Source organism: Miniopterus schreibersii, assembly GCF_964146895.1.
Source record: "Miniopterus schreibersii genome assembly, chromosome: 16".
NCBI classification, from domain to species: Eukaryota; Metazoa; Chordata; class Mammalia; order Chiroptera; family Miniopteridae; genus Miniopterus; species Miniopterus schreibersii.
In genome coordinates this window covers 10,557,683-10,579,436 of record NC_138116.1, presented here as the reverse complement: position 1 = coordinate 10,579,436, position 21,754 = coordinate 10,557,683, and the positions used below count along the sequence as shown (strand labels likewise).

Here is a 21,754-nt window from a genome sequence, read left to right as displayed (position 1 = left end):
GAGTGAGGAAGGTAACGGTGACACGCCTGAAAGGAGAGGGAAAGGTGCGGGCGTGCTCCCTGGAGGGAGAGCGTGCTCTGGATCCTGGGTTTTAAGGGTGGAGATTTTAGGGGCGGTGCCAGGGGAAGATCTCACTAGAATACTCGGGAGTTTTCCAGGTGTGTCCTTTCAGGGCCTAGGTCTCCACTGACTGATTGGTCTCCGTCAGGGCAGGGGGTCATTAGTCAATGCAGCTGGTCCTGAGGTCAGCTGTGGCTGGTTTTACTACTTTTCTGGGCCTGAAGCTGAAATACAAATGAGGCCTAATGTTATCTTTAGGGAGAGAAGGTCAGGGAGTCCAAGCCACTTGACAAGTAATATGCTAGGGGAGGAAAGGCCACCCTGAGGGCAAGGTCCCACCTTACAATTGTCCCTTGCTAGGCACCCAGGGCTTTTCTGCCTTGGTGACCTTCTGTACCTGGCCCATCGTCTTTGCTCTGCTCATGTCTGTCTAGCTGCCTACCACAGTGTTATTAAGAATAGTAGCCCTCTTTGGGGGTTGGGGACAGCCAGGCTTAGCTCCCCTCTACTACAGCCCAGGAGACATGTCCCAGGCAACTGGGTTTAGATTCTTCACAGCTCACAGGGGGCATCTGGCCTGCACTGGCTCCAGGGTGGTGCACTGGGGCCTGTGGATCTTGTCCGGCTGCGCATGAGCCTGGGCTGGTCAATGGCATCTCTGCTGCCACTGGCCTGAGGTGGCAGCTCAGGGCCCTCCATCTGCTGCGTGCTTTTGCCGCAGCATTTAGCTCGAGTTTGACATAGGGTGGTGCCTATAAGGACGGCCGTGCATTAAGACCTGTTGGTTTGGTTTTCCATGTAATGTTTTCCTCATGTATATAATACATGTGCTATGGGATAATTGAGGAATTGTGATCGGATTTTATATATGATTTTGATCCTGCTCTTTGTCACTTAACACAATGCCAATTGGCTCACACACTAGAGCCACAACTCAAGAAAGAACATGCATTTCTCCATGGATCTTACCTGCTCTCAGGTGGCCACCTGCAGGTGGACAGAACACCCGTGGGCCCCCTTGGCCTTGTTTCCTGACAGACTGGCTGCCTTCCTTGCCCCGCTCTCCTCTGCCCCGTGGTCTGGCCTGGAGAAGAGCTCGTTAAGGCCCATTTAAGCTTGATTATAATGAGGCTTTCTGTGGATTTTTCTTTTCAAGCTCCCAAGCAAGTGCAGAGAAAACCACCCCCTGCAGGGCCAAAATCTGACAGAGGTAATTCTGAGCCTGCTCAGCCGGGGGTCACCCCCTTTGCGTGTGGCTGCTTCTTGGCTTAGGTTTTCAGAGCTGGAGGACCTGCTTCCACAACCTGAAATAGAATTGGAACAGTCAGAATTCCTGTTCCTCCTCTTGGATGTGGTTTGTTTAGAGCTGTCTGTCGGATGGCGCTTTCTAATCCCGTGTGCTCTCCTTTCCTTCCGCTGAGGGCTGTGAGGGAGCATGTGCCTCAGCTGTCTGGTTGCTGGAGGTGTGGACTGCCCCTAACCAAGGTTCGGGTGATAAATTCCCTAGCCTCTCACTGCTCAGGACGCTTTTACCTGTTACTACATCCAGTCTTCAAAACACAGCCCTGGGGGCTGTGGCTGCACTCCCCACTTTTCAGATGAGGACACACGCTCAGGGGTCGCTCTGCAATTAGGTGGCACAGAAAGGATTTTAAGCCACCAAGTCCCAGCCTTCTGCTTGGAGGCAGGAGGGTGGGGCAGGGCAGGGCTGAGCCTGGAGACAGAGACCTGGCTGGTGTCTCCTTAGGCGGAAAAGGGGAAAGGGCTTCATTTGTCCTGTTGCCACAGAGCTTGAGGACTTTAGGGATCACAGCAGACATGGACATTCAGACTCTAGGAATGACCCTGCTCATTCTGCCCCTCACAAGTCACCCTCAGAGCTGAGGGACCTTAAGCCTCAGTCCCCTGGGCACAGCACCCAGCCCAGTGGCTGTCAGACTCCTGTCTGCTTAGGAATCGCAGGGCAGCTTAGGAGGAACCAGTCTTCAGGCCCCATCCCTAGAGGTTCTATCATGTCAGGTCTGGGTGGGGCCTAGGAATCTGCATCTTCAGGTCCCACTTCCCCTTCACAGCTCTAAAGACTGACACAGGGGTCCCTGGGCCACACTTGGAGAAACACTGAACCACGTGGCAGGTGAAATAGTAAACTATTGAGGGCAGTGGGGCTCGGGAGTGCAGGTCAGGGAGCACAAGACAGTCCGCTGGGGGAGGACTGGTCCCAGCAGCCTTCCTGGAGGGTGGGGACAGGTGCTCTGGTATTTGCCAGGCATCATGGGGGAAGGGAAGGGTGGGGCTGGGGGCATGAGCATGGCTTGTTTGGAGAGCTAGGAACAGGTGAACATGAAGCAGGCATAGTGACACAAGCCCAGGTACCACAAAGGCATGGGGAGGCTGGGCAGGGGTCTGGTGGGAAAGGCACCCTGAACTTGGTGAACAGCTTAAAATTCACCCTGTGGGTAAAGGCTCTAATGGGTCCAGACAAGGTGGCCCCAGGTCCTGTTCTTGCATCACCCTTGTTCAGGGCAAAGGCCACCTGGAATCCCAGTGGAGTTTTCTGAAACACGAGTACACACATCCCTGCCTGACACACATCACCACCTGGCCTTCTGCACTGCCCACTTCATAATAATCTTCATTTTTGAGTTGCAGCCCTGAGCTCAGATGGGGAAGTGACTTGGAGACCACATAGCTAGTTGGATCCCATGTCTTGACCCCAGGCCCATGGGGCAGAACATCTCTGGGAAGGGGTACTGGGTGGTACTTGGTGAGCACTCTTGCTTCCCTGGGAAGTGGGGTGTCTCTTTCCCTAAGCAACAAGGCCAGGAAAAGACAATTATCTCAAATGAGCTAAAGGGCAGCCTCCTGAGCTCCCCACCTGTCCCATCCAGCCCTGAGCCCGGAAATGGACCCTTGGGACAGGCAGCCCCCGGGGCTTTTGCTAACTGGCACCCATTCCAAGCACTGGCCTCACTCCCACCTCCTTTCCAGGTGAATCTGGGAAATCTGGGGACCGCAGTGGCTACAGCAGCCCCGGCTCCCCTGGCACTCCTGGCAGCCGCTCCCGAACCCCATCCCTGCCAACCCCGCCCACCCGGGAGCCTAAGAAGGTGGCAGTGGTCCGCACTCCACCCAAGTCGCCATCTTCAGCCAAGAGCCGCCTGCAGACGGCCCCCGTGCCCATGCCAGACCTGAAGAACGTCAGGTCCAAGATCGGCTCCACTGAAAACCTGAAACACCAGCCAGGAGGCGGGAAGGTAAGGGTGTGCAGAGGCTGCTGTGCTTGTGTGGCCCCAGGCGCCAGGAGAAGGCGTGTGGTCCCCCACACCTGGGGCAGAGGTGGGCAAGGGACCACCTCCCACCCCTCCCATGGCACCCCAGGCCCCTTCCGGACCTCTTCAAGGAAAGATATTAGGGCTGTGGTCCTTTGTTGGGGTCACCACGAAGCAGTGAGTGCCCTGCCTGGGGAGAGAAAGTCCCTGTTCTTCTCCCCATGTCAGCCCCTGTGACCAGATGGTACAACAGGGTTGTTCTCTGGGATCCGGGGGTTCTTGAAGGGGGGCTCCACAGAGGCCCCCTGACCTGCCTCGTGTTCAGAACATGGCACAACAGATATGTAGGTGGGTGATCTGGCGTTTGTTGGACATCTGTTTAGGTTAGGTTTCTCACTTCAGTTGTGGGGAAATTCAGGCCTGGACCCCTTGCTCCTCTTGTCCCTGTCCCCACTGTATGTTTCCTGGGGCTGACATATGAAATACCACAGATTGTGTGCACCCTAAAGAGTTTGTTTTAACAAATGACCTCTTTCAAGACCATATCTCCAACAGTTGCATTCTGAGGTACTGGGAGTTAGGACTTCAGCATGTAAATTTGGGGTACACAAATCAGCCCTCCCCACCCAGCACCAGGGAGGGGAATGGGGAAGGGAAAAGAGGAGGCATCGTGTGTAGGGTACAGAGGACCACAACTCTGCTCTTGAAACCACAGATGTGTGGGCCCTTTGGGGGGCAGTGAGCCTCCTGGTGGGCTGGGGGATCTCTACAGAACCTGGAACCAATGTTTCCCTTTCAGTTGGAACAGCTGACTCCCCCCACAGCGGCACCCTCCGCACTGTTGACTTTATTCCTCGTGGCTGGGGCCTGGTTGTCCCTGGAAGGAGGGCATCCCAGAGGGTCTGAGTGGGTGTCTTACACTTTGCTCCTTGTGGAGCCTCAGGGCCTCCCTCTGGCCTTTTCCATTCTTGGTCCTGGATGGTGTCCAGGTGCCTCTGGGGTGGAGCTGTCTTTTGACCCCAGGGCCCATGTTTACTTCCTGCAGTGTCTCCCGGCCTGCGCTCCTTTTGGTAAAAATGCCTGTCTCCTTCCAGAAGGGGCTCTGAGGCAGCCTGTGGAGCCTTGGTTGAGGTTGACCCTTCTGTGAAGCTTTGGGGCAGAGGGAGCTCCAGGGAGCTGGTTTGCAAGGTGTTGGGATGTTTCCCATGGCGGTGGCACCCTTCCCTCAGGGCCTGTTTTCATAGCACAGTGCCACTGTTTGCCCCCCTTTTGAAAAGTGAGAAACAAGACCCCATACGGCCAGGTCTACACCATGGAGATTATGCAGCTGGACGAGCGCACCCACGAGGACTCATCAGAGGGAAACCGTAGCCATGAGAGTCTCCCAGCCTACAGGGCTCTGTCACACACCAGCAACACTCAGCGTCCTCCTGTCAGCCGGGGTCATCTGAGGTTGGCTTGGAAGGTCTGGGCACCTTTGGCCCAGTTCTTGCAGCTCTGCTGAGTGACAGGGATGAGTGGAGGGGACATCCCCAGGGCTGCACTGTCCCGGCTGCACAGGGAAAGGAGTCCAGTGAAGCAAGGCTCAGAGTGGAGCGGGGGAAAGCACCCCCAGATCACCACCTCACCAGGCTGGGAGCAGACAAAAGGCCTCATCTACTGAAGGAGAGAGGGTGACTCTCCTTGGGACTTACTAGGGCAGGAGCTGTGGGAAAGTGGCAGAGGGAAGAGCAACAGCTGCCCCTTAACTTCCATGGAAAGCCTAGAAAATTGTCTGAACCAAGGACCACCTCAGCCAGAGCAACAGTAGTCAACATGTCAGTCTCCAGGGAAACTGAAAAGGGAAAAAGGAGGCACTTGGGATCCGTGGAGAGGTTTTTAAAGCGACCTGTCGAAGTGTCTCGTGTACCCTCGTCTGAGATCTTTGGGTCGCTGTGACCTAACCCTGTGGCCACAGTAAGTGTCGATCAGTGTTTATCCTGAGCAGCGCTGTCTGAGGAGTCACCCCGCTCCCTGAATGGGGACCACACTGAGGGAGGAAGCACAGGAGCCGGTCCCACTTGGCAGCCTGCGGACTGAAAACCACAGCAGGTCAAGTTAAGTCCTTGGTTGAGAAACAATGTAAAACATCTGTTCCCTGCTTCGTACTTTCCTCTGTTTTCATCATTTGCTGCGGTGAACGTGTATGGCTTGAAGAGTCCAAAACGACATTCTTAATTTTAAAAGGAAAATGCCAAAGAATCACTTGGCCACTCCACAGAACTAGTTCGGTCCGTTGAAGGTGGAAGCCAAGGGGAATGGGGCCGGCGGCTGCGGGTGATTGCAAATCAGGGAACCTGCTCATGGCTGCAAAGGACAATCACCTGGGGGGGGGGGGGGGGCGGTGCGCGATTCTTTTTAAAACCCTAATGCCAGAGTCTCCTGGGCTCGTTAGAACCACAAGGGGATCTCCCCAGGTGTTCCCAATGTCCTCCAATTCTTACCTCCTGGCCTCTGGCCTCAACTCCAACTCTTAGTGCTCCTCATACACTTATTGGTTTTCCTCTTTTGGTCCCAAACCTGTCCCAGATTCCATGTACCTGGTTCTTCAGTCAGCTCAGGCCCAGCGCAGGCCACCCCCTCGGTCCTGCACCTCCCCCCCCCAAGAGTCTGTCCCAGGCTTATTCTTTGTGAGGGGAGCAGGGGGAAGTTCAGACTTGGAGAACCAGAATTTGAAATATTTTAAAAGGCCCTGGTTGGGTATTCAGTTGGTTAGAGCATCGTCTTGCTATGCCAAGGTTGCGGGTTCAATCTCCGGTCAGGGCACATACAAGAATCAACCAACAAGTGCATAAGTGGGTAGAACAACAAATCGATGTTTCTCTCTTGCTCCTTTCCTCTCTCTCTAAAATCAATTTTAAAATGTTTTAATTTAAAGTAGATTTTAAAAAAAACTCACTGCAGGTGTGAGTGATGTGAAATTGACGTCCGTACATCCTGGTGATACAGAACATACAAATAGCAACAGAAGCTGGTTCCTACCTTCCTGGATTCATTCATCCAACATTTCTGGGGGCACCCCTGAGTACCAGGCCCAGTGCTGAGAATTCCTGCCCCCGGGGCCCAGGCCAGGGGAGAGAGAGAGATAAAGGGGGAGGAGAGGTTGGCCAGGGGAGGGAATGCAGCCGGGAGCAGCCCACACCATCGAGGGTCTCCCACGCTGAGGGTCACCTGTGTTGTGGAGTGTCACCCACAATCTCATGTGTTACCAACAATTCAGAGAAGCTAGGACAGACCCTTGTTTGGGACCACTATTGGCCTTTGCAAGTATAGTCCCCCATGTAGAATGCTGGGCCCATGGGCTGGAAGAGAACAGTGGAAACTGCATGCTGGAGATTTTCAGAGGAAAAGCAAAAGAACTGGGATAGCCAGGGGAGTGGGGGTTTAGGCTGGAGTTTTGTTCGTTCACACAAGCGCTAAGGAGAGTTAACAGCTGATGAAGGAGGTCCTGCTGTGAACCAGCAGGGTGTTTGCCCTGACCCAACAGGACAGGACACTGTCCTCTAGGCAGGATGGAGAAGAGCAAGGGTGCTGGAGGGCACCCAGGGCAGAGAGCCCCAGGCTCAACTGTCAGTGGCCTTGGGGGGGTGAGCTTGGGAGGCCGTCAGAATGGAATGAGGGCAGATGGGGGCAACACCAACCCCAGCAGTCCCTCTTTGTGGCAAGTGGAGAGCACAGAAGGAAGCACAGGGGCCTGGTGCCATCCAGGGTCAGAGAGAAGGTGCTCAATGGGGCCTAGGCTGCCTGGTAAGAAGAACTGGGCATCCCTGTGGCTACCAAGGGTGAGAAGGGTCATAGCCAGAAAAGGGCACAGGGGCCCGAACGTGGGGGTGGTCTGGTTGGCTCTGAGCAGACAGAGCTAACGTCACTTTCTCTGAGGATGCCCCAACCAGTAGCTGGAATGCAAAGACCCCAGGCTGGACAGGACCTCGGAGCCCAGAAAGGACAGAAACCTACCGGAGCTGTCAGACTTTGAAAGACTTGGGCTGCAATATTCCCAGTGGCCACAAGATGGCGATGGAATGCTGTAAGCATCTGTCTCCGGGAGAACTGAAGTATTTTTAGATTCATTATATTTATTGACAAAGTCCCAGTTCTCATTTCTAAAAGCACAGGTGAAGAACATTTATGTGGAGTAAATAGAGTGAATTTTTACCTGGGACAGTTTGCCTGTCCTGGGCTCAAGTGAATCTGGACTAAGGTGCTGGGCCCTATGGTGAGTGGAGGGCAGAGCCAGGCTGCTACCCTCCTCTGGGCAGCCCTGTGAGACCCTCCAGGCATCTATCCCTGTACACAGCACCTATGTTTCTGGAAAAAAAAGTGTAAGTCAAATCATTTTAAAGAAGCTTGGGGCAGTTGCTGTTTAAAGGAACAATGTAAACAATTCTACAGGTGACTCGCCTATTATTTGATCTCTGCTGTGACTGGTTTACTTAACAGGACCTAGACAAGCTTTCCTGAGTCAGTTCTCAGGCTGGTCACCTTGGATCCCACTCCCAGTCCTCAGCACCAGGTCTCTTGACCCTAGTGAGGTGAGCTCGGGCCCAGCAAGCACCAGGTAGTGCTGGGGACAGACCTCGCCAGGGACAGCCCATTGACACTGGGCCAGCCTGGAGCACCTTGAGAGAGAGGAGCCCAAATGGAACAAGTTCAAGGCCTAATGAGGGTTTGGGACTGCTGTGGCCCTCCAGGAAGTAGATTAAACCAAAGCAGACTCGCCCCACCTCACCCCATCCTCTCCTCCAGGGCCAAACCCTGACCACAGGAATTTCTCCCCTGCCTAGGAGTCTCCAGTTCAAAATTTGGAGCTTCCAAAACATTGTTCTTTCCTATGATGAGAGTTTTCACTGTCTGGCCAGACCTGAGGCTCAGTATCACACGTATTGTTTCAGGATTCCAATTTCATAATGTCAACCATTAGCCTTCTTTCTCCTTTCTGTAAATCTAACATTCTATAAAGGGTGTTGGCTTAATTTGGTGACTAATAGTAATTTGTGCCTGCTTTGTAAATATCCTCCTGTCTCTTGCCAAATCCCACAAAAGCTTGTCTTTTTTGTGGGATTGGAACAAGAAAAAGCCATATTGGGGCGGGGGGAAAAGAAACAGCTGTTTCTATGTATGTTGCAAATTTTATTACTTAATGGCTCCTGATTCGTTAGATGAATTTCTTGTATGGATTCATACAGAAAACAGGTCATTTTCCTTGAAAAACTGGTAAGCTTTCTTTGTCAGATAAGGGGATTTACGTAACCCATCCTGTTTTCCTTTTTGCCTGGGCTTCCAGGAAGCTCAGAGTTAGATGTAATAGTCTCTTTGTGTGTGTGTTTTTAAATATTTTTATTGATCGATTGATTAATTTGTCAAGAGAGAGAAACATTGATTTGTTGTTTATGCATTCATTGGTTGCTTCTTGTATGTGCTCTGACCAGGAATCAGACCCACAACTTTGGAGTATTGGGACGACGCGCGAACCAACTTAGTTACCTGGCCAGGCTGTAATAATCTGCCTTGTAATTGTCAGTGCTAATGACCTCCCGTTCTTTACCATTATCCTTAAAATTTTCTTGTTTTATTGTGTTTTCTAATTCTAAACTGCTCTTTGTGAAAGTGGGCAAGTCTGCCTCTGGGACTTATCCAGTTGATAGTTGTAAATAAAAAATCCCCAATGTCAACAATAAAAAAATTATTTTTCAATTAGTTTTAAAAAATCCCCAAAGATGAAGTTCATATGGGACTCCTTAAAATCCGAGGGTGCCACAAATTGATTCAAACACATGATGCAGAGGGCGACAGCAACTCCCTAAGAAGCAGTGTGAGGAAGCCCATTCCTCACCCTGCTCTTAGCTCAAGCCTGGCTCAGGCGCCGTCATGGTGCCTCCCTGCTGGCGGGAGGCACATCAGCATTCTCCCGGGGAGACAGTGTTGTCTTATTTGACTCATGACACAACAGCCTTGAGGACAGACAGCTCAGGCAAAACACTGTTGTCACATCCGTAGCCTGTGGCCCAGATTCAGATTCCTGTGTGGGCTCTGCCACCGACCTGAGAAGTCGTTGAACCTCTCTGGGCCTCCAGTGGCCTCCTCATCAGCAAACTGAGGGGATGGTGGGTGAGAAAGGCGACGTGGAATTAGATACTCATCAGCCTCTAAAGAGGGGTGGTTTTTCCATTTAAAAACCGAAGGAGAAATGACAAAGAATGAATTTGAGTATATGAAAACAGAATCCTTTGTATGTTAGAAATACACCTACTAGCAAAAAGGGGGCAAAGGCGCAATTTTAGTAATAATCAGAGAAATGCAGAATAAGCTAGCAGTGCCGTGCTGTTTACGTTAGTCAAAGAAATAAGCAAAACAAAACTTTAAATGCCCAGTGTTGGCAGCGGTACGGTGGAGCTGACTTTCTGAACGGCACTCTCAGGGTAAATTGATCAGATCTTTTTAGAAAACCACTTAGAGAGGTGCACTGAGTGTTTTTAGAATATTGATAACTTTGACCTAGAAATTCTACTTCTGGGACCGAATGCTACGAAAAAACCCACACTAGGGAAAAACTCCTTACAGAAGGACGTTCCTGGTGAGGCTGTTGATCTTATTTAAAATGTCTTCACAAAGCCACCTGCGTCCCCCTGGTGACCTCAGTGAGCCTTGAACCCGAGGCTCTAATTCCAGGTCGGGGTGGGGCCTGGGGTTCTCAACCTGCAGGCGATCCCACAGCCTGAGAGCTTGAGAACAGCCCCGGAAGGGTCTTGGGGAATGTTCTGATGGCTCATAGGTGTGTGAACGAGGGCCCAGGGGGACGCGTTGTTCGTTTAATAGCATAAGGGAGCCCAGCCACAGTGGCTCCGCTGGTTGGGCATCGTCTGTGCACGGAAAGGTTTCGGGTTTGATCCCCGGTCAGGGCACACACAGAAGGCAACCAATCGATGTTTCTGTCACATCAGTGTTTGTCTCCCTTCTCCCTTCCTCTCTCTAAGCATGTCCTCAGGTGAGGATTAAAAATAAATGAGCACATTTTATTCCACCTGGACCTCATGAGCACTCAGCTCTGGTTTATGGGCCTCAGGGGCGCTCGCCAAGGGGCCTCCATGACACACCCTCTTGTCAGGTGAAGAGTTGCCTCCTGATGGGTCTGTCCTGTGCACCCCGAGCTATAAGGTGGGGTCCACCGCAGATCAGCTACAGGTCTGGAATGCCTTTCTGGGGCGCTGCCTGGGCCTCCTGTCCCCGCCCTGCCGCTGGGAGTCCTCAGCGCAGAGCAGGTGGCCTGAGTGTGGTGTGTCACTGTCCTTTTCTCTGGCTGTCAAAGGTGCAGATAATTAATAAGAAGCTGGATCTTAGCAACGTCCAGTCCAAGTGTGGCTCCAAGGATAATATCAAACACGTGCCAGGAGGCGGCAGTGTGAGTACCTCACACACTCCCTGCGCCTGACTGTGGTTCTGGTTTTTGAGAAGTGGCATGAGTGTGTACCCCTGCGAGACATTGCACAGAATAAACCACCCTCAGGCTCCGTGCCCACTGTCCTCGGAGGGGTGCCCAGCACCTATGGGTCCCGGCCTGCACGGGCATGGGGAAGATGACCAGTCCTCTCTCTGGCCCACACCTGGAGGTGGCGTCCTCACAGCATTGAGGCCCATCATGACCCCACTCACGGCCCAGGGAGCCCCACAGCCCATATGAGGTTGGGCTGAAGGTGGCAGCACCTGAGACTGGCTCTGTCACCTCCTCCCCCTTCACCTGGACAGGTTCACTTTGAGTGGCTCCACTGGGGACAGCTGGCCAGTTTGTTCTGACAAGTGGACACAAAGGTCGTACTGTTCTACGTCAAAGCAAGACAAGTCCAGTCTCTGCTCACGGTTGTTTCCTCCTGCATTTGCAGGGCGTGAGTCAATTCCTAAGCCTCTGGCTCATGTTTAAAACCAGCTCCACCCCCTGGCAGAGACTCAGATGCAAAAGAGCCCAACAGAAGTGCACCAGGGGGACCCGCCTGCAGCCAGGGGTTGACAGGGAATCGCTGCTTTGGGCCCTTTTAAATTCGGCTTCCTCCAAATGTCCTTGGGGACTTCCTGAATCCCCAGCGCATGTTTCCCTGAGGTGTGGGGCTGGCATCCTCACTTCCCCATTCGATCGGCTCTGCTGCCACCCTCCCTGCTGTCCTTTGTTCAACAGAATATGCCAACTCGTGATCCTGAGGCTCCCCTTTCTCCCAAGCCCCCTCACTGCCCCAGCAGAAGACACTGGGGAGCAGGAGGTTCAGGACCCCTTGAGGTCCACCCCTGCAGAGGGGAGGGTTTCTGAGAGCAGGCATCTCGCTCCTGGCTGGCAGCCAAGGATGGTGATGGCCCTCGAGGGGCTCCCTCTCCAGAAAATGCCCAGCCTGGGCCGCCGTCTTCTGCATCCAGCCCAAGGGTTTATTCTTGCAATGTGCTGCTGCCTCCTGCCCCGAGCCCTCCGCGATCCCGGGAGCGGGCCCTCACCACGCAGCTGCTGCATGGCGCTTCACGGACGCTTCCTCACCAGTGTCTGCTGTGTCCCTCTGTCCCCGTTCTCCCGCCCCACCCGTGATCGCATTGCTGTTTTAGCTTTGACTCCCAGCTCTGGCTTCACTGCAGGCTGGGCTCCTGCCAGAGGACAAGGGCATGTGCTTTCCGGTTCAACCCTTGTCTGGTCAGCTGGGGGAGGCTGTGCTGGGAGGCTGGGTCCAGTGGGCCGCAGACAGCAGACGGCTCCTTCAGGAGGACCTGGGAGGGGAATACATTCCCGCTACTGATGGCAGTCACAGGACACCAGGGAACCTCCTCGGGGGTACCTCTAGTCTGTCCTGCACCCTCTGCCAGCCTGGGGGTTAGCCTGTGACCTAGAAGAGAACCGCAGGCTATCCCGGGCTGGCCCCAAGGCTGGCTCTGGCCTCCTCCCAACCCTGGCCTGCGGTCCGCCTGACCCCACACCTCCCGCCCTAGGTACCATCCTCACCCTTTCCTTTCCCCTCTCAGCCTTTCCAGGCTCAGCCCCCTCTCCTCCTCTCACAAGCTAACCCCTCCAGGCTGCAGGGAGGAGCGGAAGCCGGGTCACACCAACACTTCCATCTCCCTCCTGCCGGGAGGAGTCCCCACAGCTCCTTGCCCACCTCCTCAGTGCCCACCCCAGAGCACAGCTCCCTCCCGGTCTGTTCTCAGAATCACTTATTACCACCATCACCACCACCCTCACGGTGCAGGCTGCCACGCCTGCGTGTGCCCACCTCAGGCCCTGCACAGGCACACACAGCCCACGTCCACTGTCGGCCTCAATCAACCCCATCAGCTAACACCCCAGGATGATTCTGAGTAACTGAATTCACTGGGATTGTTCCAGGTGATTTTGACCTAAGGAGAAGCCCCTCCCTTTTCCTGGTGTCCTTGTTTAACCCATTCTTGGGGCCATCGCTGTCCGAGTTCCTAACTCCAGAGCGGGGAGAGGGAGTCCACTGGGTGACTGGCCTCCTGCACCGTCTAGTGACCTCTCACAAAGACACTGCTGGGAAGGGTCCTTCAGTGACCATCTGGGGGCCCCTTCACAGCCCAGCCGTGGCTTTGGAGAGACTTCAGGAGGCCCATCTGCCGACGGGGAGCCCCTCGGGGTGCCCCCTCCGGGAAGCTGGTTCTTGGGCTGAGGTCAGCAGGCAGTACAGGGGCATCAGCCCCCTTGGGCCAAGTCTGAGCCCTGCAGCCCTGGGCCTCCCCGGTGTGTGTCCGAGTCTGCTCCCTGAGACGCTAACCCTTGGGTGTCTGCTGGGCCGCCTGCCCCTGTGTCACTTTCCAGGACATGCAGGCGCCAACTGGCTCTTATGTCCAAGTCACCACACTGCTCTGGGTACTGCTCGCTGACCATCATTGCTCTTGTTGTGTGTGTGCTGGGGTTTCTGGAAGCTTCTCCTGGGAGAAAGCCCACCTCTCAACCCCACACGGCCCTCTCCTCTTTGAGGCCCAGCAGATACGGCTTTTGCTTTTCTGACGAGATTTTTCTAATGCTGCACAATCGGATTGTACTGACCCTTCTTTCTCTGTGTCCTCACCAAATGTGACCTGTCTGTGTCATGTCAGGAGACTATTCTATGCGTGTTTGCTTAGCAAATGGCATGGGCCCTGCACAATGACCAGGGACCCTGTTTTCCCCGAGGATCCCTGTCCTGTAGGACTGGAGCGTCTTCAGTCCCAGTTATTTTGTGAAGACCCAGCTCCCTGGGGGCAGGGCTGGCAGAACCCCGACCACTGGTGTTTCCACCGTGGCTGGGTGTGCGCCTCGGGGCAGACAGGAAGCCCTGCCTAGCTGGGCCTGGACTCACACGGCTGCTTCTCATTGCGCTGCACCCAGGAGAAAATAATCCCATTTTATTCTTTGTCCACTCCCTCTCACCTCCAGGTGCAAATAGTCTACAAGCCAGTGGACCTGAGCAAGGTGACCTCCAAGTGTGGCTCACTAGGCAACATCCATCATAAGCCAGGTAGCCTTTGCAGCTGGCTGCACGGGGCAGGGAGGCCTGGGGGCGGGGCAGGGCTGGTGGTGCCTGCTCCTGAGGGGCCTGGGAAGCATCCATGGCATGGGCCAAGGAGAGTATTGAGGGTGGAATGAGCTGGGCCTGGGAGGTGTGGCTGTCCGGTCTCATTCCTGAGCTGGAAGGGCAGATGCTGGTCCTACACCCTAACCCGCAGGCTGCACACGGGCCGCTAGAGCTGAAGAAAGGCCTGGTCTGGCCCCTGAAGGCTGGCTGTATGGATGTCCCAGCTTGGTCCCCAGACAACAGGGGGGATACCAACTGTACAAACTGCAACACGGGACCCCTTGGCCATTGCTGTGTCCCTTCCGTGACTTTGAACAGAAAATGATACTGCGGGCGCTCCCCAACTCTCCCCGCCATACAGAGCTTTCCTTGATGGAAATGTTCTGCACCTGTGATGTCCAAGGTGGTAGCCACTGGCCACGTGAGGCTGTCGAGCACATGAAACGTGGCTAGTGCACTTGAGCAGCTGAACTAATTTTATTTAATTAAAATTGAAGAGTACATTTACACAGCGGAATACTAAGCTGTAAACAAGAAGGAAATCCTACCTTCTACAACAGCATGGATGGACCTGGAGAGCATTATGCTAAGTGAAATAAACCAGAGAAAGACAAGTACATATAATCTCACTTATATGTGGAACCTAATGAACAAAATAAACTAACAAACTAGAAACAGTCATAGATCCAGAGAACAGGCTAACAGCTGTCAGAGTAGAGGGGGGATTGGGGGCTGGATGAAAAAAGATGAAGGGATTAAGTAAAAAATATATATGTAACACAGGCACAGATAACGGCATAGTGATAGCAGAGGGGAAGGGGGGGAGGTGGGCAAAGGGGGGAACAAATGGAGACAGAAAAAGACTTGGCTTTGGGCGATGAGCACACAATGCAGTGTGCAGGTGATGTCTTATTGGGTTGCACCCTTGAAACTTGCATGGTTTTATGAACCAATGTTACCCCAATAAATTCAATTTTAAAAAAGTTTTCCAAAAAAAAATTTTTTTTAAGTGGCCACATGTGGCTGGTGGCTACCATGTTGGACAACACATCTAGATTCCAGCTCCCACCTGGGAGGCCAGGGCAGGGACTCTGCCTCGGTCAGGCCCTCGGGGCAGAGCTGTACCGGAACCGTTCCTGTGGGAAGAGAGGCCCTCAGAAGCCTCGTCAGAGGGTCTCATTATTTTCTGGCTCCCTTGGACTTTTTGTGGGAGTTTAGTCTCTTCCAGGGAAAACGACCCTCCACTGGTGTCACCATCCTACCCCACTGTGAGCAGCTTTCTTGGGTGGCTTTGTGCTTCCCAACAAAGTAATGTATGGTTGACCCTTGAACAACACGGGGGTTCAGGTGCCGCTCCCTGTGTTAACTCCGACTCCCCCCAAGCTTAACTACTGATCGCCTACTATTGACCACAAACTTTGCCGATAACAGCTGGTTAACACATATTTTGTATGTTATATGTATTAAATACTGTATTATTACAATAAACTAGAGAAAAGAAAATGTTACAAAGGAAATTATAAGAAATAGACAATATTTATTGAAAAATATCTGCATATAAGTGACCCACGCAGTTTAAGCCTGTGCTGTTCTAGAGTCAACTGTCGTTTCTCCCTTAGACCACGTCTCCCAAGCTTGGGCCTGGGTGGCATCAAGTGTCTGAGAAGGCAGAGAGGGTCAGGGCCCTTCTTTATTTAGGGCGCATTTTTCCCTTTAGTCTAATTCCAAGGTCTTAGAGGGCCGCGACTTATTTGGAAGCCAACCGATTTAGAATTTGGAATCGTTTCTCCCAGCTGAGCTGTCATTTACCTTCGCACTACCTAAGGAGGAAGTTTTCTGAGTAAATATTTGATGCATACCTTGATTAGAGAGCTGAAGCAAAATGTTTTCAAGCCCTTTAGAAGGACTGACTTGTGCCCAAGCCACCTTCTAGATAAAGGCGAGCCCTCGCTGCTCCCAGGCCGGCGCTTCCCCGAAGCCCTGGGCGGCAGCACTGAGGCGCGGTGCTCTCTGCTGTTCCAGGCGGCGGCCAGGTGGAAGTCAAATCCGAGAAGCTGGACTTCAAGGACAGAGTCCAGTCGAAGATCGGGTCGCTGGATAACATCACCCACGTCCCTGGTGGGGGCAATAAAAAGGTAAAGGGGGCGGGGCTGGGAGGAGGCCGAGTTCAGGTGTGGCGGCTCCTCGAGTCAGGTGGACGAGACTGCGGCTGGGCCTTAGCTGCAGTCACCTGGGAGCTCGGTCCGCAGGGCTGGAGGCCTGGGCCCCACCCTGGAGATTCCCGTGGGTCTCAGGTGCCGTCTGGACACCTGGAGTTTTTAAAGCCCCAGGTGATTCTTTCGTGCAAAGGTGAGAGCTGCTGTCCTAGGCCCCGTGGTTGACAAGCAGCCACAAAAGGAAGCAGCCCTCCCAAAGCCAGCCCCAGTGCACCAAGAACTAGTCATGGGAACATCACCCCATGTTCTAAGTGGGTCACCAGGCAGTTAGGGTGAAACAGTGACACTTAAATCCAGGGAGTGTCCATGGGGAGGTTGCTGGACCAAAGACCTCGAATTCGCCGTAGTTCCTCAACTCCGGCTTTCGCTGTGGGTCTGTGTGAGCGTGGGGGGCGGGGCACCAGGGCATGCGCGGCCCTGAGCAGGCTCCCTCTGGGCCCATCACAGGATGCGGTCTAGCGGCTGCACTTTCCTCATCTGCACCAGTGGGGTTTCCCAGCCACGCCTGCCCAGAAGTTCTGAGGCAGCTCACTCTCCAGTCTTTAGTGTCCCTGCCACTGACTGAGGAGGGGCAGAGGGACAGAAGATGCCCCAGAATGGGCACAGAATTGGAGATGCAACCTGGATTAAGGAAGAACATTGCCCAAGGTGGCCTATCTTTCCATCGCAGCACACTTGGTGGCAGCCGGAGTCCCCATGGCAGATCGCTGTGCCTCTCTGCCCCTCCTCCAGCAGGCCACCCTGCTCACCTCAGATTCTGAGCGGACAGACAGACAGCCACGTCCCTTTTTGCATTTGGGCGGGAAGCCTGACTGGTTCTGGAGAAGCACTTGCTGGGATGGTCCGGAGGCAGGGGTGGCAAACAGACCTAGGGACAGACCTGACCCCATGCAGAGCCCCCACAGGCTGAGGGGAGGACAGGGCCTGGCCTCGGTGAAGGGAAGTCTCGGCGCCTGTCTCTGGCAGCTTCTGTGTCCTAAGAAAAGCAACTGGGCAATATGTATGGAAATAAAATGTGCACGCCTTATGACCTACTAGCAATTCCACTTCCAGGATACACTTAGATGTGTGAGATCATGTGTGTTCAAGGTTATACAAGGTTATTAATTCACAGCATTGTTTGTCACAAAAAGACTGGAAAAGTCGAAATATCCACCCATAGGGAGTAAATTTTGGTACATCTGCTCTGGTGGATGCCCTGTAGCCATCAGTGAGCCCCAGGGAACTAGGTGCTGATAATAGAAAGCATTAAGTCTACAAACCAAAGTACAAAGCATGAGGATATTGTTACCATATGTATTAAAAAAAAAACACGCCCATTTGTTTTTATATACTCACGCATACACGTGTGCGGAATATCTCTGTCAGGGTCCACAGGAAACTTGCAGTGGTCACTGCCTCTGGAGAGGGGATCAGGGTAGCGTGGAGACAGGCGACAGAGGACCCCTGCTCAGGCGTTTGCTGTGGGCAGCTGATGCGAGCAGTTACCACCGCCCCATCAGCTCCCTCCCAGGGTGGCAGGGCCCGTCCCCCTCTCCCTGGCTCTTCATCTCGGCCTCCCTCCCCTCCTGTCTCGCAGATCGAAACCCACAAGCTGACCTTCCGTGAGAACGCCAAAGCCAAGACGGACCACGGGGCGGAGATCGTGTACAAGTCGCCCGTGGTGTCCGGGGACACGTCTCCGCGGCACCTCAGCAACGTGTCCTCGACGGGCAGCATCGACATGGTAGACTCGCCCCAGCTCGCCACGCTAGCCGACGAAGTGTCCGCCTCCCTGGCCAAGCAGGGTTTGTGATCAGGCCCCCGGGGCGGTCAGTAATCGCGGCGAGGAGAGAGAGAGTGTGGAAAAAAAAAGAATGACCCGGCCCCTCGCCCTCTGCCCTCCCCCAGCTGCTCCTCACAGATCGGTAGTCGGTTAATCACTTAACCTGCTTTTGTCGCTCGGCTCTGGCTCGGGACTTCAAAATCAGTGATGGGAATAAGAGCAGATTCCATCTTTCCAAATTGATGGGTGGGCTAGGATAATAAAATATTTTTTAAAACTCGTTAACGATGGCCACACCCAACATTTCCTTGGGCGATTACGTTCGATTCTTTTTTTTTCCCCCTCTGAGTAGAAGTGGGAAATGGACAGGCTCTGAAAGGTGCTTCTGGGGAATTCAAGGGACTGGGGGCGCCCTCCCCTGGCCCCATCCTGGGGATGTCACAGAGGCTGTGGCACCAACAAAGGATTTGCAGTTGGTGTGTTGGTGTGAGCTGGACGGGTGGGGGTGGGGGGAGACACAGGTGAGGCTGAGGGGGGTGAGCTGGGGGAGAGGGGGAGAGGGAGGGGTGAGAGTAAGCATGGCGGGAGAGACCTGCTCCCTGCATGGGAGGGCAGCAGGGAGGACAAGCAGCCTCCACTGGGACCCGGTGGCCTCCTGTGGTTGGTGGCCTGGGATCTGCTGCAGGTCAGTGTGCTGCCTTCGAGGGCAGCCTGTGGGAGAAAGGCTCCGGTTCCTCCCGCCCTGTGACGGGCAAGTTGGCTGCCGGGAGGGCGGCAGCCTGTGGGGACTCCCTCAGAGAAGACTGACCTTGCTGTCCTGAGTGCTGGCCTCTTTCTCCCCCCCACAGGGGCGGGGCAGGGCCTGACCTGAGGGGCTCCCTCCACTCATGGAAACCCTGTTCTCTTGAGTTCTGAAGGTTGGAAGTGCAGCCACGATTTTGGCCACCTCACTGATCTGGGACTTTAGGGCTAACCAGTTCTCTCGTAAGGACTCGTGCCTCTTGGGGGACACCCGCCTGTTCCCAAGCCTGGGCCACTGGCATCTCTAGAGTGTGTGGAGGTCTCGGGGGGGTTTCTGAGCCCCCGTTTCTCCTACCCCACTGCAGCCACCTGTTTGCCTCCGCCACACCCTGTGTCTGCTGTGTGGAGCCCAGTCACTGCCTGTACCACTCATTATGTCACACTGTCCTGAGTCCCCAGCCTCACCACCCCCCTCTCAGAAATTCACATTGTTTGGATGTGGGAGGCATCTACTCTAAACCAAGGGGTGAGATCAAGGGAAGGCAAAGTCTGGGCACAAGGTAGGACCTCACTTTCTAGGTCTAAGTCACATTCATCTAACTGGCACGTCCCTCACGATGAACCCGTGACCTTAACTCCCATCCAGATGTGGGGCTCCCCAAGGCCAGGGTGGGGCTCAGCAGTGGCCCTGGATGCTAAGAGAGCTTTTTCCTCCCAGGAGGCCCAGTCCCCTTCCTGTGTTGAGCTGGCAGTAGGTTGGGTGTCCTGATTGTCAGAGATGGCACCAGGACAGGAAGGTCCCCGGGGAGGGACCACATTCCCTCGGTCACCCATTTCCTCCCCCAGCCCGTGACTGCCGCCTCAGAGAGCCCCCTCACTGCTCAGCCCCAAGTGCTTGTAATCAGCCCTCCACACCCCCAAAGGGGGCCACGCCCACTCGGAAATTGTTCTTCCCCGACTGAGCTCAAAGCAGCGCTGTCTGTCTCGTTGGAGCAGCTGGACATATACATAGATGTCGCCTTTCCCTCCCCATCTGCACCGTCGCGTTGTCAGATTTGTCTGTTTATGCTTGGATTCACCAGAGTGACTATGATAGTGAAAAGAAACAAAAAGGACGCATGTACCTTGAAATGCTTGTAAAGAGGGTTCTAACCCACCGGGGGGTCCTACGGGGCTCTCACTCCGCGCCCTGGGAGGCCAGTGGGGCTCCGGGCTGGAAGGGGCCTGAAGGAGGAAGCTGAGCGCCCCTCCCCTCCCCCCCACCCCCCCCACCCCCCGGGCTTCCCTTTGTCGGCAGCGTCCTGGCTGGTGGCAGGAAAACGCCCTCTGGTCACAGCCCGGAGAAGCCCCACAGCAGCCCTGCATCACGAGGAAGATGAAGCCCATGCCAGCTGGGGAAAGGTCCCACCAAGGGCCCTACAGCCACAGCTGCCTGACTGAGGAAGGGTGACAAGTCAGGAGAAGCCATTCCCAAAGCCTTGGCCAGAGCCCCCGCTGACCTTGCACAAGTCCCATCTGCTGTCTCAGAGAAAGGGAAGCAGCCTTTGTGGAAAATTGCTGCTTAAAGAAATTCAGCAACCTCAGGTCCAGTCCTGCCACTTCCGGTTTAGATAGTTTAAGGCAACCCTGGGGGGGGGGGGGGGTAGGAGCCCAGGGCCTCCTCCATAGAGCTGGAGGCTTCATTTGCAGTCAGAGCTTCGGCCGGAACTCTCAACTGCGAGGCTCCCTGCTGTCCTTGGGGTTCTGAGAAAAAGGAAATGTGGTTTAAAGATCTGGTAGCCGTTAGAGACATGGCCCCTCATTACTGCCGCTAGTTGCGGCCGCATCTCCTTGCGCCTCTTCTGGCTTCCTCTTCCCGCAGTTCCTGGGCCCTGTTCTCTGAACACCTTACTCCGAGGGCCCTGGAATCTCCCTGGCAGGGTGGGCTACTGGGGTCAGGTCAGTGCCGGCCAGGAGAGGCAAAGGGATGCTGGCTAGTGACCTTAAATGAGGACAATCCCCCAGGGCTGGGTTCTCCCCACCCCCGCTTCCCCACCTCCAATGTCCCTTGGGGGGCTAGGTATGCTCTGTGCCTGGTTCCTTCAAGCTCTCCACTCTATCAATAGTTCCATTTAAATTGACTTCAGTGGTGAGACTGTATCCTGTTTGCGATTGCTTGTTGTGCTATGGGGGTTGGGGGGAGGAACCTGTAAGATAGTTACCATGGGCAAGGGGAAGTCTTGGAGTGCAGCAGTTAAACTGCCTTGTAACCCTTTTCTTCACGATTTCAACCGCATTTGCTAGAGGTCCTTGGGGCGTCTGCCTTTCCACTGACAGGATTCCCAAGTGCAGTAGGCTGCCAGCTGCTCCCCGTGTCCTTCCCAGCCGGGGCCGGTGCTGAGGGTGAGGCTCGTGGGGGAATCTGCAGATACAGCTGCTCTGGTTTCTTGCTGGGTCCCAAGCCCGCAATCATGCCCCCCAAAGACCCTGGCATCCTTTCCTCTAAACCGTGGGCACCTCCGTGTCACTTTTCCAACTGACTCTTGACACGCAGCCTGTGTCTAGCAGCTGCCAAGATCTTTACCCTCTTTTATCTTTGTCCCCCAAGTAAAACCAAGAGGTGGGGATGAGGGCAGAGGGGGAGATCACTGTGTCCCATCTACAGATCCGTGGCTTCATGAGACTTCTGGTTGCTCTTCAGTTTTGAAAAGGGTTATCCTGGGCACCGACCCAGTCTCACCTCCTGATGGACTTAGCCCATGAATCTGCAGTGTCTGGTGGGACAATTTCTGGCACTTGCAAGTCCCATGATTTCTTCAGTAACTTTGAGGGTGGGGGGAGGGACATGAAACCATCCTAGCTTAGCTTCCTGTCTGTGAATGTTCATATGGTGTATTGTGCGTTTTAACAAATGATTTACACTGACTGTTGCTGTACAAGTGAATTTGGAAATAAAGTTATTACTGATTAAATAAGGTCCCCGTGCATGAATTCAAGACAAGAAACTGATGTATGGTATACAAGTCCCTTCCCAGCCTTGGAGAACTTAGCTCAGAACAGGGCAGGACAGTTGTTAACACCAGGACATGAGGACTTACCAGCTCTCCCTGGGACCCTGAAGCTGAGAGGTCTCGGCCTTTTCACGTT

At 54.2% G+C, this 21,754-nt stretch overlaps 1 protein-coding gene across 25 annotated transcripts in view; it reads left to right on the top strand.

Annotated features, from left to right (window-relative positions):
- MAPT (microtubule associated protein tau) overlaps positions 1–21,576 on the top strand; it is a 75,483-nt gene extending 53,907 nt beyond the window's left edge. For 15 of the 25 annotated variants that reach the window (XM_081162838.1, XM_081162829.1, XM_081162845.1 and 12 more), the window contains 5 exons: positions 3,049–3,314; positions 10,675–10,767; positions 13,768–13,849; positions 15,929–16,041; positions 17,702–21,576. In XM_081162838.1, coding sequence (XP_081018964.1) covers positions 3,049–3,314; positions 10,675–10,767; positions 13,768–13,849; positions 15,929–16,041; positions 17,702–17,917 — 770 coding nt within the window. In that variant the 3' untranslated portion in view covers positions 17,918–21,576. Of the gene's footprint in view, positions 1–1,216; positions 1,271–3,048; positions 3,315–10,674; positions 10,768–13,767; positions 13,850–15,928; positions 16,042–17,701 lie in introns of all 25 variants that reach the window. The other 10 variants (XM_081162843.1, XM_081162824.1, XM_081162841.1 and 7 more) reach the window with 2 other exon arrangements.
- The last annotated feature ends 178 nt before the right edge of the window (positions 21,577–21,754 follow it).